The 17,519-nt window shown below is 41.1% G+C and overlaps 1 protein-coding gene across 1 annotated transcript in view; it reads left to right on the top strand.

Moving 5' to 3' along the window:
- The first annotated feature begins 11,360 nt into the window (after nt 1–11,360).
- Nucleotides 11,361–17,519, top strand: part of acad9 (acyl-CoA dehydrogenase family, member 9) — a 52,448-nt gene continuing 46,289 nt past the window's right edge. Inside the window, exons 1-2 of the mRNA XM_087994264.1 lie at nt 11,361–11,564; nt 13,619–13,712. Of these exons, the coding sequence (XP_087850390.1) occupies nt 11,388–11,564; nt 13,619–13,712 (271 nt within the window). The 5' untranslated portion in view covers nt 11,361–11,387. The remainder of the gene's footprint in view (nt 11,565–13,618; nt 13,713–17,519) is intronic.

The raw sequence follows: 17,519 nt of genomic DNA, 5'->3' as shown, positions 1-17,519 counted from the left end.
GTGTCTGTTAGCATCTGTCCATCCAGTTATTAAAGTTTTTTTTTTCGATATTAACACAGTCAGTGGTTTGGACCCAAAATTAGTAACAGGAGACACAAAGTAGGCTGAAATACTTATTCTTAATTCTTATGGCTCTGATATTGATGTTTAACTGAATTAAATTACAGCTTATTCAAGTTGAGAATAAATCTGTAAATCAATACTCTGCTGTTGTGAATAACACTTGGCCTAAGCTGAGTCATATACAACATCACAGGTTCTGTACTGGTGATTTATGTAACATAGTCAGCCTTAAATCTGAGGTTGCGTGAGAGGTGTCAACTGAAGATGTACATCGTGACCACAGCAAGTATTTCCTTAATTGCCATGGTAATAATGCCCTGAAAGCTGATATGTATTTTATTGCACTGAGTGCAAGTATGGTGTATTAAAAATAATCTTCCACTGCCCAGTGGAATAACTTTGATGAAGCAAGACAAAATCATAACTCCACCTCCCAAGTGGATCCATCACACATGATTTGATGACTTGGTTTGATTTATGTGCCAATTGATGGGAAGTCAGGGCCATGGGAACTCCAGTCATTGAGTGTCCCCATTGTCTAACCCTGTAATTCATGTTTCTAAAATATAGACTGGGCCCTGGTATAATTTCTGACTCTTTCTGGCATCTGCTCGACTTAAAATTGAAATGCATTGGCAGTGCTGTGGATTTTCATCCTTTTTTCTTCCAGATCACATTAAAAGAAAGCAGAATTTGAAGAGTGTGTTTGATGTACTGAACCGCCTCCTTTCTACAGATATTTTCTCAGATTTGCACTTGATTACCTAATTTGTTTGGGCTAAAGGGAAATAAATGCAATTAAAATGCCACCGATTATGTTGGAGACATGTAAACCATACTAACCAAATGGTCCACTTGTATTGCATGCTGCCAATCAAAACTATTTAAAATATGGTAATATTCTGGAAGGAAGGCTTTTAACTTTCTTTCAAAGATTAATCTGAAACTTGGAAAATCGTAACGACATGTTAATCTTGAAGTAACAACTGTGGGCTGAGGTGTAAAAATCTCCTCTCCAAACATTTGTTGAGATCACATTCTTAAATATGATATTGTGTTAATGTAAAGTATGGTTGAGTATCCTGCATGTGTGAAACTACAATGAAAGACAAATAGAGTTAACTAAAAACAATATGAAAATGTGAACTTGCTGAAAGAAATCTTAATAATTCATTTAAATAAGAACAGGGCAGTAAATTGTAGAAATTGTGTTCATTGTATTAAAACTGCTACCTAATGAAATTTGTACAAGTGTCTTATGATTTTAAAATGGAGTCAAAGATTGAAAGCAAAATGTAAGCCACTTGTTATTCTGGCACTTTGTTAGTTGAAAGGCAAAATGTGAAAAGGAACTTCAATTTGCACAGCTTTCTACTGGAAGCAAAATTAGTCTGTTTAACATTTGGTCATCATTTGATCATCATTTGATATGCAGGTACATGTAGTTACATTACTGAGAATGAATTCAAATCCCAACATGGCAGCTTCAATATGTGAAATCAGTTTTATGAATCTTGTACAGCATTAGTAAAAGCTGTTAGTTTCTCCTTGTTTTTAAAAAAAAAAGTTCATTAGATTCTTTTGAAGGAAGGTCAGTTGTCTGACCTGTGATGCCCTCAACATGGTTGCCTCAAGGCTATTCTTGAGTGACCTGGCAAATCAGTTTCTCAGAAATGGCCAATAAACGTTTCCCTTGAATCCAAAGTGCACATTCTGAAAATAACATTAAAACAAATTCAAATGGATGTGCTGTTTGAGATCTTGGTGAGGAGAAAAAGTATCATGCTTGATTAGCATATAATTGGGAGGACATTGCTCCAATATGACACCAAGTATCTTTTCATGCATTTAATACAACACCACATCTGTTCAGTCATTTTATCTTTCTCCAAAACATTGTGTGGTGCACGTTCTCAGAGGTAGACCTTCTAAACATATTAATTGTGTTAGATTTCTATCTACAATGAATATAATTTAAAACTGAAGAGATTTTTATCATTGGAATCTCTTTTGGGGTAGAAGTGACCTGTACAAGAAGGACAGATTGCATCTAAATTGGAAAGGGACTAATATACTGGCAGGGAGATTAGCTAGAGCTGTTCGGGAGGATTTAAACTAGTAAGGTGGGGTGTGGGACACTGGGAGGTAGTAAGGAAGGAGATCAATCTGAGACTGGTACAGTTGAGAACAGAGATTCATACAGTCAGGGCAGGCAGGGACAAGGTAGGACTAATAAATTAAACTGCATTTATTTCAATGCAAGGGGCCTAACTGGGAAGGCAGATGAACTCAGGGCATGATTAGGAACATGGGACTGGGATATCATAGCAATTACAGAAACATGGCTCAGAGATGGGCAGGACTGGCAGCATAATGTTCCAGGATACAAATGCGACAAGAAGGATAGAAAGGGATGCAAGAAAGGAGGGGGAGTGGCGTTTTTGATAAGGGATAGCATTACAGCTATGCTGAGGGAGGATATTCCTGGAAATACACCCAGGGGAGTTATTTTGGTAGAACTGAGAAATAAGAAAGGGGTGATCACCTTATTGGGATTGTATTATAGACCCTCTAATAGTCACAGGGAAATTGAGAAACAAACTTGCAAGGAGATCTCAGCTATCTGTAAGAATACTAAGGTGTTTATGGTAGGGGACTTTAACTTTCCAGACATAGACTGGGACTGCCATAGTGTTAAAGGTTTGGATGGAGAGGAATTTCTTAAGTGCATACAAGACAATTTTCTGATTCAGTATGTGGATGTACCTACTAGAGAAGGTGCAAAACTTGACCTACTCTTGGGAAATAAGGCAGGGCAGGTGACTGAGGTGTCAGTGTGGGAGCACTTTGGGGCCAGCGACCATAATTCCATGAGATTTAAAATAGTGATGGAAAAGGATAGACCAGATCTAAAAGTTGAAGTTCTAAATTGGAGAAAGGCTAATTTTGGTGGTATTTGGCAAGAACTTTCAAAAGCTGATTGGGGGAAGATGTTCACAGGTAAAGGGACGTTTGGAAAATGGGAAGCCTTCAGGAATGAGAGAATGAGAATCCAGAGAAAGTATATTCCTGTCAGGGAGAAAGGAAAGGCTGGTAGGTATAGGGAATGCTGGATGACTAAAGAAATTGAGGGTTTAGTTAAGAAAAAGGAGCATATGTAAGGTATAGACAGGATTGATGGTTTGAATCCTTATAAAAGTATAATGGCAGTAGGAGTATACGTAAGAGGTAAATCAAGAGGGCAAAAAGGGGACATGAGATAGCTTTGGCAAATAGAGCTAAGGAGAATCCAAAGGGCTTTTTACAAATATATTAAGGACAAAAGGGTAATTAGGGAGAGAATAGGGCCCCTCAAAGATCAGCCTTTGTGTGGAGCTGCAGAAAATGGGGGAGATACTAAATGAGTATTTTGCATCAATATTTACTGTGGAAAAAGATATGGAATATATAGACTGTAGGGAAAGAGATGGTGACACCTTACAAAATGTCTATATTACAGAGGAGGAAGTGCTGGATGTCTTGAAACTGTTAAAAGTGGATAAATCCCCAGAACCTGATCAGGTGTATCCAAGAACTCTGTGGGAACCTGGAGAAGTGATTTTTGGACCTCTTGCTGAGATATTTGTATCATCGATAATCACAGGTGAGGTGCCAGAAGACCGGAGGTTGGCTAACGTGGTGCCACTGTTTAAGAAGGGTGGTAAGGACAAGCCAGGAATCTATAGACCAGTGCACCTGACATCAGTGGTGGGCAAGTTGTTGGAGGGAATCCTAAGGGACAGGATGGTCATGCATTTGGAAAGGCAAGGACTGATTAGGGATAGTCAACATGGCTTTGTGCGTGGGAAATAATGTCTCACAAACTTAATCAAGTTTTTTGAAGACGTAACAAAGAGGATTGATGAGGGCAGAGCGGTCGATGTAACGTTTATGGACTTCAGTAAGGTGTTCGACAAGGTTCCCCATGAAAGACTGGTTAGCAAGGTTAGATCTCACGGAATACAGGGAGAACTAGCCATTTGGATACACACCTGCCTCAAAGGTAGAAGACAGAGGGTGGTGGTGGAGAGTTGTTTTTCAGACTGGAGTCATGTGACCAGTGGAGTGCCAAAAGGATCGGTGCTGGGTCCACTACTTTTTGTCATTTATGTAAATGATTTGGATGTGAGCATAAGAGGTACAGTTAGTAAGTTTGCAGATGACACCAAAATTGGAGGTGTAGTGGACAGCAAAGAAGGTTACCTCAAATTACAACGGGATCTTGATCAGATGGGCCAATGGGCTGAGAAGTGGCAGATGGAGTTTAATTCAGATAAATGCGAGGTGCTGCATTTTGGGAAAGCAAATCTTAGCAGGACTTATACACTTAATGGTAAGATCCTCGAGACTGTCGCTGAACAAAGAGACCTTGGAGTGCAGGTTCATAGCTCCTTGAAAGTGGAGACCCAGGTAGATAGGATAGTGAAGAAGGCGGTTGGTATGCTTTCCTTTATTGGTCAGAGTATTGAGTACAGGAGTTGGGAGGTCATGTTGTGGCTGTACAGGACATTGGTTAGGCCACTGTTGGAATATTGCATGCAATTCTGGTCTTCTTCCTATCGGAAGGATGTTGTGAAACTTGAAAGGGTTCAGAAAAGATTTACGAGGATGTTGCCAGGGTTGGAGGATTTGAGCTAAAGGGAGAGGCTGAATAGGCTGGGGCTGTTTTCCCTGGAGTGTCAGAGGCTGAGGGGTCACCTTATATAAGTTCACAAAATCATGAGGAGCGTAGATAGGATAAATAGACAAAGTCTTTTCCCTGGGGTCGGGGAGTCCAGAACTAGAGGGCATAGGTTTAGGGTGAGAGGGGAAAGATATAAAAGAGACTGAAGGTGCAACGTTTCCTCACAAACTGTGTTGTGTATGGAATGAGCTGCCAGAGGAAGTGGTGGAGGCTGGTACAATTGCAACATTTAAAAGGCATTTGGATGGGTATATGAATAGGAAGGATTTGGAGAGATATAGGCCGGGTGCTGGTATGTGGGACAAGATTGGGTTGGGATATCTGGCCGGCATAGATGGGTTGGACCGAAGGGTCTGTTTCCATGCTGTACATCTCTATGACTCTATCTACTTACATGTGAAAGCTCACTATGGCTATGCACTATAGCTGAGAATCCCCCACCTGATCTGTCAGAAATTCTGAAAAATAAAGTGTGCATTGTCAAAAGTTGAAACAATTGCATAATGTCATTGCAAACATTGCTATTAAAACTTCCCATTCTTCAGCTTTCAAATCTTTCAATTCTGCCCGTTAGGTTGATTTGAAGAACATCTGTGTCTTTATTCTCATAATGATTTATCATGCCTGCAATATGTACCTAATAATGGCAACTTCAGACCTGTAGTGCCATTACTCTCATCAAGTAGGATGGTTTAAAAACAGAGGTTAAATGTTTTAATAAACATTGAACAGTCTTATACTCTTTACTCTTGAGGAATGGGTGCAGGAGTAGGCCATATGGCACGTCAAACCTGCTCTGTCATTTAATGAGCATGGCTGACCCTTGATCTAAACTCCATTTTCTATATCCTCTGGAGTCCAAAATTCTATTGATTTCTGCCTTGAATATGCTCAACAACTAAGCCCCTGGGGTAGAGAATTCCAAAGATTGCAACTACTTTTAATGAAAGAAATTCTCATCTCAGTCCAAAAGAGTAATTTAATCATCCTGATATAACGTTCCCTCTTTTTCACAGATTTACCCTGTCAAGCCACCTTCGAATTTTACACTATTTAATTGGATCAATTTTGATCCTTCTAAATCTGAAGAGATTTAAGTTCATCTGATTTGATCTCTGCATCGATCAACCACAACATTCCACATGTTTTGGAGAATTTCCGGTGATTTTCCTCGAAGACAAGTATTATATGTCTTTCCTTCGATAAGGAGACCAAAATTATACAAAGGACTAAGTCAGACAAATATTGCTTGCCATAATGTTCACCCCTTTAACATGTCGCACTTGGTCCCTTCATCAATGTCATAAATATAGCTAACAAGTAACTTCTTTATTCCTACTCCCTGATTACTGTCCTATGGTATCCTATGTCCATGCTGTAATCATCTCCAAAACCTTTAGCATGTGCAACAATACCTTTTATGTTAAACTTTATTTAACACCTTTTTGAAAATTCAAATATTCTACATCCATTGTTTTCTTTTCATTTACCCTTCTCGTTACATCCTCAATGATTTTTAATAGATTTGTCAAATATTGTTTTTTTAATATTGGTAGAATCAATATTGATTCTACCAATTCAAACAATTTTCCACAGTATGTCCTTAATTTATTCCAACAGTTCTATCTTGAGAAATATTGGGCTAACTGGCTTTTTATTTGCCATTTTCTCTCTCCCTCCATTCGAGAATAGTAATGCTTCTTTTGCTGTCTTCTAATTAATGCACTTTTACAGAACTAAGCAATTTTGGGAGATCTCAGCTAATGCACTTATTATTTCTGCAGACTTTTGTTTTATTCCTGGGAATTAGGCATTAAGAGCTTTGTTGGTATTAACAGTTCCATAAGTTTCTCCAGTACCTTTTGCACCACTGATAATTATAAATTCCTCATTCTAGTTAGATTGTCGATTCACAGTATTTGTTTCTATTTGTCTTCTGCTGTGAAGAAAACATAACACGTTTATTTAACATCTCTACTAATGCCATGATAATTTTCCTACCTCAGCCTCCATCTTCACCTTTTTCCTAATCTCCTCCTGTGGGTTGTGGAGGTTCTTACAATCTGCTTTTTCAAAATAAAGTCATAGGGGTCTGGGGCAAGGAAAAAGACCCTTCGGCCTATTCAGTTTGCATTAGTCAAAACAACCTAAATATTCTAATCTCATTTTCTAGCACTTGACTCATATGCCATATGCCTTTGTATTGCAATTGCGCATCTAAATACTTGGAGTCATAGAGATGTACAGCACAGAAACAGACCCTTCAGTCCAACTCGTCCATGCCAATCAGATATCCCAATCCAATCTAGTCCCACCTTTTATATCTTTCCCCTCTCGCCCTAAACCTATGCCCTCTAGTTCTGGATTCCCCCCACCCCATGGAAGAGACTTTGTCTATTTATCCTATCCATGCCTCTCATGATTTTATGAACCTCTATAAGATGACCCCTCAACCTCTGATGTTCCAGGGAAAACAGGCCTAACCTATTCAACCTCTCCCTTTGGCTTAAGTCCTCCAACCCTGACAACATCCTTGTAAATCTTTTCTGAACCCTTTCAAGTTTCACAACATAACAGTGGCCTAACCAATATCCTGTACAGCCACATGACCTCCCAACTCCTGGACTCAATATTGTGACCAATAAAGGAAAGCATACCAAACGCCGCCTTCACTATCCTATCTACATGCGACTCCACTTTCAAGGAGCTATGAACCTGCACTCCAAGGTCTCTTTGTTCAGCGACACTCCCTAGGACTTCACCGTTAAGTGTATAAGTCCAGCTAAGATTTGCTTTCCCAAAATGCATTACCTTGCATTTAACTAAATTAAACTCCATCTGCCGTTTTTCAGCTCATTGGCCCATCTGATTAAGATCCGTTGTAATCTGAGGTAACCTTCTTTGCTGTCCACTACACCTCCAATGATCACTGTGTAAAGTCTTTCAGCTCGGGTTCAGAGATGGACTGGATCCTGTGTGAAACCCCTTTGCTTGTGTGTCTGACATAATGAATCTTTCAAATATTAACTGCAATTGTTAGTGATATTGGAAGGAAACGATTTGGTTGGTACCTTATGTAATGTCAACTTTGGTCATGTAAAATACTTTGTTTTTTGAATAAAGTTATTTTGGAAAAGTAGTCTGGAGCTGGGGGTCACAGTCACAATGAAGGTTGCACATTTGGGACTGAGAAAAAGTTTTCTTATCAGTCAGAGGCTTATAAATCTTCAAAGTTTTGTGATTGCTCAGTCATTGAATATATCTTAGTCAAAGGGTGATAAGTTTTTGGATGCTAAGGGAGTCGAGGAATATGCAGATAGCGTGAGAAAGTGAAGAAATGGTAGAAAATCAGTCATGATCTTGTTGAATGGCAGAACTTAAAAGAGGCTTAAAGGACCCCATTACCGCATTCTATTCTAATTTCTAATTTTCTTTTACGAAAATGCAAAAACAAATCACACCAAAGATTTTGGCAGGTAATCCCAAACTTCTAATATTATCGTGGAATCTGATGGCAAAGAATCTTTACTGCACAGCCATCTTTAGTCACAATCGGCAGGTCGTAACACTCAATGTCATCATCATGTAAGCAATGAGGCAGCCTGAAGATCATAACATCTGATCATTATCAACATGTAGGGAAATTAACGTTAAACTAGGAAAGCAGAGTATTTACATGGAACTAAGCTCATAGTTCACATTTGGTGAGGAAATCCTTTGGCTGCTCCCCCTTTCTCATGAAGTCTCTTTTCTGACACACTTTCCTCCAGGGCAGGACCACTTGACTCCTTCATTTCGTGCACTTTCACACCTTTACATCGATTGCTGGAGGCCCCATGTCATTGTAAAATTTTGGTTGTATTTCTTTTTAAATAAGTAGGATTTTAAATCATGAACTGAGCTTGTGAGAACAGGAACAAGAGTAGGCCATTCAGCCACTCATCACCTTGAGCTTGTTCCACTGTTCAGTAAGATCATCTGTACATTCTTACCTATCCCAAATAACCCTTTACCACATTGCTTCACAAAAATCTAACTCTGCCTTCAAAACATTCAAAAATTCTGCTTCCACAACCTTCTCAACCCTTTTTTTTGTCTCATTTCTGTTTTAAATTAGCATCCCCTGATTTTTAAAGATCGATTCTAATTTCCAGATACTCCCAGAAGAAGAAACCTCTTCTCCACATGTACCCTGTCAAGACTCCTCAAGACTGTGTATATTTCAATCAAGTTGCCTCTTGTGAATACAAGCCTAAGCTGTCCAACCTTTCCTTATTTGACAACCCACCCATTCCAGGTATTCTTCTGTAAACCTCTGAACTGCCTCCAATGGAGTTACATCCTTTCTTAAATAAGGTTACCAATATTCTTGAGTAAAGTCTCACTGGTGCCCGATATAACTGAAGCATAACCTTCACTTTCTATTCAATACCCTTTGCAATAAATAATGGCATTCAATTAGCTATCTTAATTACTTTCTGTACCTGCACACTAACTTTGTGTAACTCATGCACAAGGGCACCCAACTTTGCAAACTCTCACCACTTCGATAATGTGCTTGTTTTGTTCTTCCTGCCAAAATGTACACGTTCACATTTTCCCAAAGTATACTCCACTTATAAAGAAACGGGTCGTGGTTCACCCAACTGTTGCAAAAGACACACTGTCAATCTTGGAGAAATTTTAGTCCTAACATTTGTAGTCACAGGAATCATAAATGTATTAACTGGTTTTACTTGAGTGTGCCTGTGGCATCATTACCTGAAGGCAGGTAGAATAATTTGGAGGAGATCCTGACCTAAACCCAGAGTTTACAACTCCTCTAGCTACTAATAGTCCTCATTCTCCTAGATTAATCATTATCAATTCCTTTGTCGAATTGTTGTTCTCTCTCTCTTTGGGCTCCAACTCCATCTAGATTACTCCATCGTAGATGCCGTCAGTTCTGAGGAAAGGTCACTGGACCCGAAACATTAACTAATTTCTCTCCACTGATGCTGCCAGACCTGCTGAGCTTTTCCAGCAATTTATATGTTTGTCCCAGGGCTTACAGGTACAGATCAACTGTTCCTTATGGAGGTTTTTGTCTGGTTCCTGACCTCCTTTTGGGGTCTTGTCTGTGTTCTGATGGTCCTGCGAAGTGAATTTGGGGCAGCATATAAGGAGCAGGAGAATTGACATTTTGGGCATGAGGAATGAAGCTTGTGGGCCAAGTGACTGAGATAAGGTTGGGGTGGGGGGGGGGGGGAATTGCTGTGGGGAAGTTGTTGAGAGTGCAATAGGTAGATAAAGGTGTGGGTGATGGTGATAGGTCAGAGAGGAGGGTAGAATGGATAGGTGGGAAGGAAGATGGACAGGTAGGATGGGTCAAGATGATGATGCTGAGTTGGAAAGTTGGACCTGGGATAAGGTTGGGGGGGGAGGGGAAATGAGGAAACTCGTGAAATCCACATTGATGCCATGGGGTTGGAGGGTCCTGAGGCAGAAGATGAGGGGTTCTTTCTCCAGGTGTTGGATGGTAAGGGTTTGGCGATGGAGGAGGCCCAGGACCTGCACATCCCTGGGGGAGTTAAAGTGTTGGGCCACGGGGCGGCAGGGTTGCTTTGTGTATGTGTCCTGGTGATGTTCTCTGAAATGTTCCGCCAGTAGGCGCCCTGTCTCCCCAATGTAGAGGAGACCATATCGGGAGCAATGGATATAATAAATTACGTGTGTGGAAGTGCAGGTAAATCTCTAACAGATGTGGAAGGCTCCTTTGGGGCCTTGGGTGGGGGTGAGGGAGGAGGTGTGGTCACAGGATTCGCAATTCTTGTGGCAGGGGAAGCTTCCAGGAGGGGAAAGTGGGTGGGTTGGTTGGGGATGGGGGGGGGTGGGTGTGGAGGAGGTGGAACCTGACACGAGTTGTGGAGAGAATGGTCTTTACTGAACCCAGATAGGGATGGGGAGGGAAGTAGTTCACTGGTGGCGGAAAAGGCAGAAATGCCTGAAACGTTGATTCGCCTGCTCCTCCTTCCTGATTAGATTAGATTCCCTCCAGTGTGGGGACAGGCCCTTCAGCCCAACCAGTCCACACCGACCCTCTGAAGAGTAACCCACCCAGACCCATTTCCCTCTGACAAATGCACCTAGAACTATGGGTAATTCGGCATAGCCAGTTCACCTGAACTGCACAGCTCGTGACTGTGGGAGGAAACCGGAGCACACCCACACAGACACGGGGAGAATGTGCAAACTCCACACAGACAGTTGCCCCAGGCTGGAATCGAACCCGAGACCCTGGTGCTGTGAGGCAGCAGTGCTAACTGTGAGGCCTGTATGACTGGAAGGGGTTTGTCTGGCAGGAGAAGTTTGCAAATTTCCTTTGTCTGAGGTTTTACAGTGAGACCCTCAGAAAGAACAGGATGGTTTTGTTGACTATTTGCTGACACTGAGTTAACCCCCACGTGCCTTGTTTGTGGCCTGAGGGACAGAGTCCCCGGTTGGCAAGCGGCTGCCCCCTAGCGGCAGGTCGGCCCCGGCCTTTATGACGTCAGCCCCACGCGACGGTCGCTGCGGGCTGTGAGGTCAGAGGTCAGAGCCCAGGCGGCAGTTTGAGGACGGGATGAGCGCAGCGCTGTTATTCCGTGTGTCCGTCTGCCGCCTGCTCTCGGCCTCACGCTTACGGGGGCGTGGCGGCACCGGGAGGCTGCTCCCGATCTACCGTCATCGCCGCGGTTTCAGGGCTGGTGGCCGGAGCCTGGCTTACGCCAAGGAACTGCTTCTGGGGAAAATCAACCAGGTTGGTGACCGGGGAGGGATGCTCGGGGGCGGGGGGAAGTTGAGGGGGCCGGGAGTCGGCAGGATGTGTGGGGGTCGGCGGGAGATGTGTTTGGGGGCGCCAGCAGGAGGTGGTGGGGTGGGGGGAAGGGAGGGATGAGGGTGTTGGTGGGGCCGGCTGGGGGTGGGGAGGGGAGGGGAGGGTGTGGGGTGTGTGTGTTTCAGAGCACTGATTTGAATTACAAATTCAGAGAGCTGGTGCAGATTACAAAGGGCTGAATTGCTGCCCCCTGACCTGCAATAATTCTTTACACACTTGATTTATGAATGGTGTCCCAGAATTGGAAAATTGCAAATGGGTTCTCTGTTGTTTACAGAGATGGGAAGGGGAAATAAGCCAAGAATTGATAGATCCCATATTGCATTAGGTCTTTTGAAAGGACATTGCTAGAATCTAGGTGCTCCCTATAAACGTTTCTGTTGTATTGTGTGTTTGATATCAAGACATCACAGAATGCTTCACAGCCAGTGAAATAGTTTTGAGATGTAGTCACTGTTGCAAACAATTTGCAAAATCAATGTGATAGCAATAACAAGGAAATAAAGATAGCATAATGATTATATCATCTATCTTAAGGATATTGGTTGCTGGATAACTATTGCCCAGGACACCAGAAGTAGTACTCTGCTTTTAGGATAGTACTATGGGATGTGGCTTTAACATAGACGTTAGAAAATGCTTCACGTGAGCATTATTAAACAAGGTATGGTATTGAATTAAATAATATTCAAGATTGCATAATGCTTGGTGATTGAGGTTTATGAAATTTCTTAAAGAAGGAAAAAGATTATTACAGTGGGGAAGTGTGGAGAGAGAATTTCAAAGCTTTACAGTCTGAGCAATCAAAGCCACTGCTATGTCAAGAACCTGGGATATCTGAGGGACTACAATTGGAAGACCACAGGTATCTGAGGGTTGTTGACTGGAGGAGATTATAGAGGTAGGGAGAGGCAAGACCTTGAAGAGCAGGATGAGTTTTCCAACTGGGCTGTTCTTATCTAACAGTTAGGCAAAAGTGAGGACTGCAGATGCTGGAAACCAGAGTTTAGATCAGAGTGGTGCTGGAAAGCACAGCAGGTCAGGCAGCATCCGAGGAGCAGGAAAGTCGACGTTTCGGGCAAAAGCCCTTCATCAGGAATGAGGCAAGGAGCCTCCAGGGTGGAGAGTTAAATGCGTGCGGGGGTGGGGGGGCTGGCTGGGGCTGAGTAGAAGGTAGCAAAGAGTACAATAGGTAAATGGGGGTGGGGATGGAGGTGATAGGTCGTAGGGGAGGGTGGTGTGGATAGGTGGGAAGGGAGATTGGCAGGTAGGACAGGTCATGTAGACAGTGCTGAGCTGGAAGGTTGGAACTGAGGTAAGGTGGGAGGAGGGGAAATGAGGAAACTGGTGAAGTCCACATTGATGCCCCGGGGTTGAAGTGTTCCAAGGCGGAAGATGAGGCGTTCTTCCTCCAGGCGTCGGGTGGTGAGGGAGCAGCGGTGGAGGAGGTCCAGGGCCTGCATGTCCTTGCAGAGTGGGAGGGGGAGTTGAAATGTTGGGCCACGGGGGGGTGGGGTTGATTGGTGCGGGTGTCCTGGAGATATTCCCTGAAGCGCTCTGCGAGGAGGCGTCCAGTCTCCCCAATGTAACAGTTGGTCTAGGTTAGCAAGCATGAGTGTTGGATGAATGGGACCTTGTTACAGGTTAGGATACAGGTAATTTTATTTACATGAGCTTAAATTTGCGGATGATGGAAAGGGGAGTCCAGCACGGAATGCATTGGAACAGTCTAATCTGGAGGTACAGATGATCTGGTTGAAGGTTTCAGCAGCACATCAGCTGAAGGGCAATTTGTGCAATGCTTCAGAGTTAGAAATAGCCAGTCTTTGTAATAGTTTAAATATGTGGTTGGAAGCTCATCTTTGGGTCAAATGCTGTATTACAGTACACTGAAGAGGAAAAAGCGTTGTTTTAAATTGATTATTAAAATATATCATTTATTATAAAGGATCTCAGGTTGTATGTTTTTTTTCCAGAAAGAAGTTTTTCCTTATCCAGAGATCAGTAATGAAGAGTTGGAAGAGATTAATCAACTTGTTGCACCTGTGGAAAAATTTTTCAATGAAGATGGTGTGTTGTTCTGCCTAATATTATTTGCATAAATTATTGTAGTAGTTAAGATTGCCCTCCATTCATTTTCTCCCTCTTTGTTAATTTTTTGATGCTTTTAAAACTTTCCAAATTTGCTGTCTTACCACAAATCTTTGCCACATTATATATTCGTTCTTTGAATTTGATACTGACCTTAACTTCCTTGGTTAACAATGGTTTGGCTTATCCTGTTCCTAACTGGGGTATATTTTTGCATCATGAACAAGTTTCTTAAATATCTGCCATTGTTCATTGACTATTTTCTGCCAAATGCCTTTCTCAGACTGTTCCAACCAACTCAGCCCTCCTTTCTTTGTAATGACCTTTTATTGATGTTTAGTGTAGTTGTTTCCATTCCAAGTTTCTCTCTGTCAAATTGAATGCTAACGTCTACCATGTTCTGGTCACTGTTTCTTAGGAGATCTCTTACTGAGAAACAATGTATTAAACCTGCCTCATTATCAAAATAGCTTGCTCCTGCCTTGGATCCACAGTATGTTGTTTGAGAAAATTGTCCTGAATATAGAGTTCTTCATTGTGGCTACCTTTATCAAGTTGTTTTTCCCAATCTAAATGAAGGTCATTGTCACCTATGATTAATGTACCATCTCTTGACTTATTCTGTCTTGGGGCCTGAAACTACACTCCCAACCATGTCATCTTCTGCCTGTTATTTCTTACCTCCACCTTGTGAATTCTAAATCTTTTGATATAGAATCATTTGCTGTTGTGCATATTCCATCTAGTGCCAGTACAGCTATCCCACCTTTCCATTTTGGCTGTTCTTGTGAAAAGTTACACATGATAGGGACTCCAGCACGTCAATGCAAAAGATAAAGGCGAAATATTTACAATAATTTTCAACCAAAGTTGGCAAAGACCCCCAGCATCACAGGTGCTAGTTTTCAGCTGCTCTATTATGAAAAAGCTGAAGACACTGGATACTGCAAAGTCTATGAACCCTGGTGACATTCTGGCCGTAGTACTGAAGACTTTAGCTCCAGAAATAGCTAAATACCTAACCAGTACAGCCACAGCATTCATCTCCATGGCACTCTGAAAAATTACTCTGTTATATTCTGTGCACAGAAAGCAGGACAAATTCAACTCAGTCAACCAACACCCCAGTGGTCTACTCTTGTAAACTAGTGAAAGAGGTCATGAACAGTGTTATCAAGCAGCACTTTCTTGGCAATAGACTGCTCACTGGTACTCTATTTCAGTTCTATTGGGGCTACTTGATTCCAAACTTCTTTACAGGTTTAATTCAAAGATAGACTAAAGGACTGGACTCCGGACTTGAGATGAGAGTGACTACTCTTGACACTAACGCTGCATTTGACTGAGTATTGCACAGGGAGTTCTAGCAAGACCAGAGTCCATGGGTAAAACTCTGTTGTTTGGAATCAAAAATAGATCAAAGGGAAATGGTTTTGGGAATTGGTTGACCCTCAAGTCCAACCTACTCCATCAATGAGCTTCCGTCCTTCATAATGTCAGAAATGGAAATGTTTGCCAATGATTGTACAATGTATTGCACGATTCGTAATTTCTTGGATTTTGAAGCCGTCCATGTTCAAATGCCTCAATATCCAGGCTTTGTCTAAAAAGTGACAAGTCACGTTTAAGCCACACAAGTGTCCAGCAATGAGCATCAACAAGAAGAGATAATCAAGCTGTCACTCCTTCGCATTCAATCACATCACAATCACTGAATCCTCCACGATCAACATCCAGGGAATTATCATTGACCCGCAACTGAACTGGATTAGCTATATAAATATTGTGGTTACAAGAGCAAGTCAGAGATTAGGAATCCTGCAGCAAGTAAAGCACCTTCTCATTCTCATTCTCATTGTGCACCATATACAAAGCACAAGTCCAGAGTGTGATGAATATTCTCCACTATTTTGGATAAGTACAGCTCCAATAACACTAAAGATGCTTGACATTACTGGAACAAAGCCAGCTTGATCCACATAAGCATTCACTCCCTCAACCACCAGTGCTTAAGTAACAATAGTGTGTGCCATCTCCCAGAACCATTGCAGAAATACACTAACACTCCTTTGTCAGGGCCTTCCAAACCCTTTACCTATCCCTGTTTAGAAGAGCAAAGGCAGCAGATAAATGGGAACAACATGACCAATATGTTCTTCAAACCACTCACTGCCCTGACTTCGGAAAATGTTGCCATTGTCAGGGGGTTAAATCCTGAATTCTTTCTCTAACAATATTGTCAAAGTGCCCACATCGAATGAATTCTTTTTTGAGGGCAGTTAGAGGTGGTCAATAACATGGAAAATGGCAACTTCCAATTCTGTATTTTGTCCAAAATGGTTTAAGTGATTGATTTCTGTGATCCTCTACCTTAACGAGAATAACACTGTTAGGATTCCTTTGCTTGACAGTTATGTTTTGGGATTTAGAATGTATTATATGTCCAGTAAAGTTGGCAAAAAAAAAATCACTTTTAAAAGCAGCATGATCATTTATGTAAAGAGGGTAATGCATTACTGTCTGTATGTGCACAGAGATAGAATGGTGTTATAAACTGTACAAAGTCATTACATACAAGATATATCTATTTTTTTCTTTTGAGCCAAGGCATTTGAGTGATGACTAAAATATTTGAACATTAAGTAATGAGACTAGAAAAGTATTGATAAAAATATGTGTAATTATAGAGAAAAATTAATATTCAATGAAAATAATCATCCAGGCATTAGAAAGTAGAATAATAGCATGGTTACAGCACACACGGGAGGCAATTCAACCTGCATGCCTACTGAAGCTTTGTGGAAGAGCACATCAATGACTTGGTCCATTGCCTGGAACCTTGTAAATACTTAATCTTTAGATAATTATGGCAGCCCCCTTTGAAAGTCACAATTGAATTTCCCTTGTCATACCTTAAAGTTTGGTTAATTTTAGGAGCTAAGTATTTTTTAGTACTTTTTATTGGTTTCTGCTTTGTAAAAAGATTATTTAATTTGTTTTAGTTCAGGAATAAGAAGTCTATCTCCTTAAGTAATAGTAATAATTCCTTACACCTTTAATCCTCTTTTGCTGTAAGTGACCTCCAGATACATGGTGCAGAGGTAAAACTACCTATTTCATGTGTGTAGTCATGGCAGTCTTAATTGCCAGATAGTGGACAGGAATTTCATTAGGATGCTGATTATATAAACCTTATAGTGACACCCTTTATTACAAGGTTAAAACAATATTTCTTAAAAACTAAGGAATATAGAAACAGGTTTGGACTGCTGAAACATGTCAGTGAAAATAGGAGAAAACAGAGTTTTGTCATATGAATTATGACATCTGGTACACTGGCTTTTTTGATCGGTTACCCTTTTATTATCCAGTGTTTTTCTTCCTCATTGTTAAGAGGGTTCATATAACAGATGTGAAAATGACAATATTGATGTTTATATAAGTCTGATTTGAGATATGGATATCGACATTGTGTTTTGAATGCAAATATTGCCCTCTGTGCAAATTGTATCAGTTTTGAGAAGCACCTTATTTTCTGAGATCAAATCATGCTCGGTACTTTTAAAATGCAGTTAGTAAATCTTGTTTTATGGTATATATCTTAATCTGTTGGAGATTAGTAACTTGGTGTGCTATGATTAATACACTTAGACTGACGTGAAAAGTTCTCATTTTTATCATCATAAGTAACTTAGTTTTAAATTACTGAAAATTATTTTTAAGCATATATGAAGAGCTGTTTGCTGGTTATATTTGGGTACAGGAATCAGCTTTTTAATGAGAAAC

This window comes from Chiloscyllium plagiosum, unplaced genomic scaffold (genome assembly GCF_037043375.1).
Source record: "Chiloscyllium plagiosum isolate Xiang-an unplaced genomic scaffold, Cpla_swu_hap1 HiC_scaffold_14, whole genome shotgun sequence".
Lineage (NCBI taxonomy): Eukaryota > Metazoa > Chordata > Chondrichthyes > Orectolobiformes > Hemiscylliidae > Chiloscyllium > Chiloscyllium plagiosum.
This window is presented reverse-complemented; position numbering and strand designations above follow the sequence as displayed.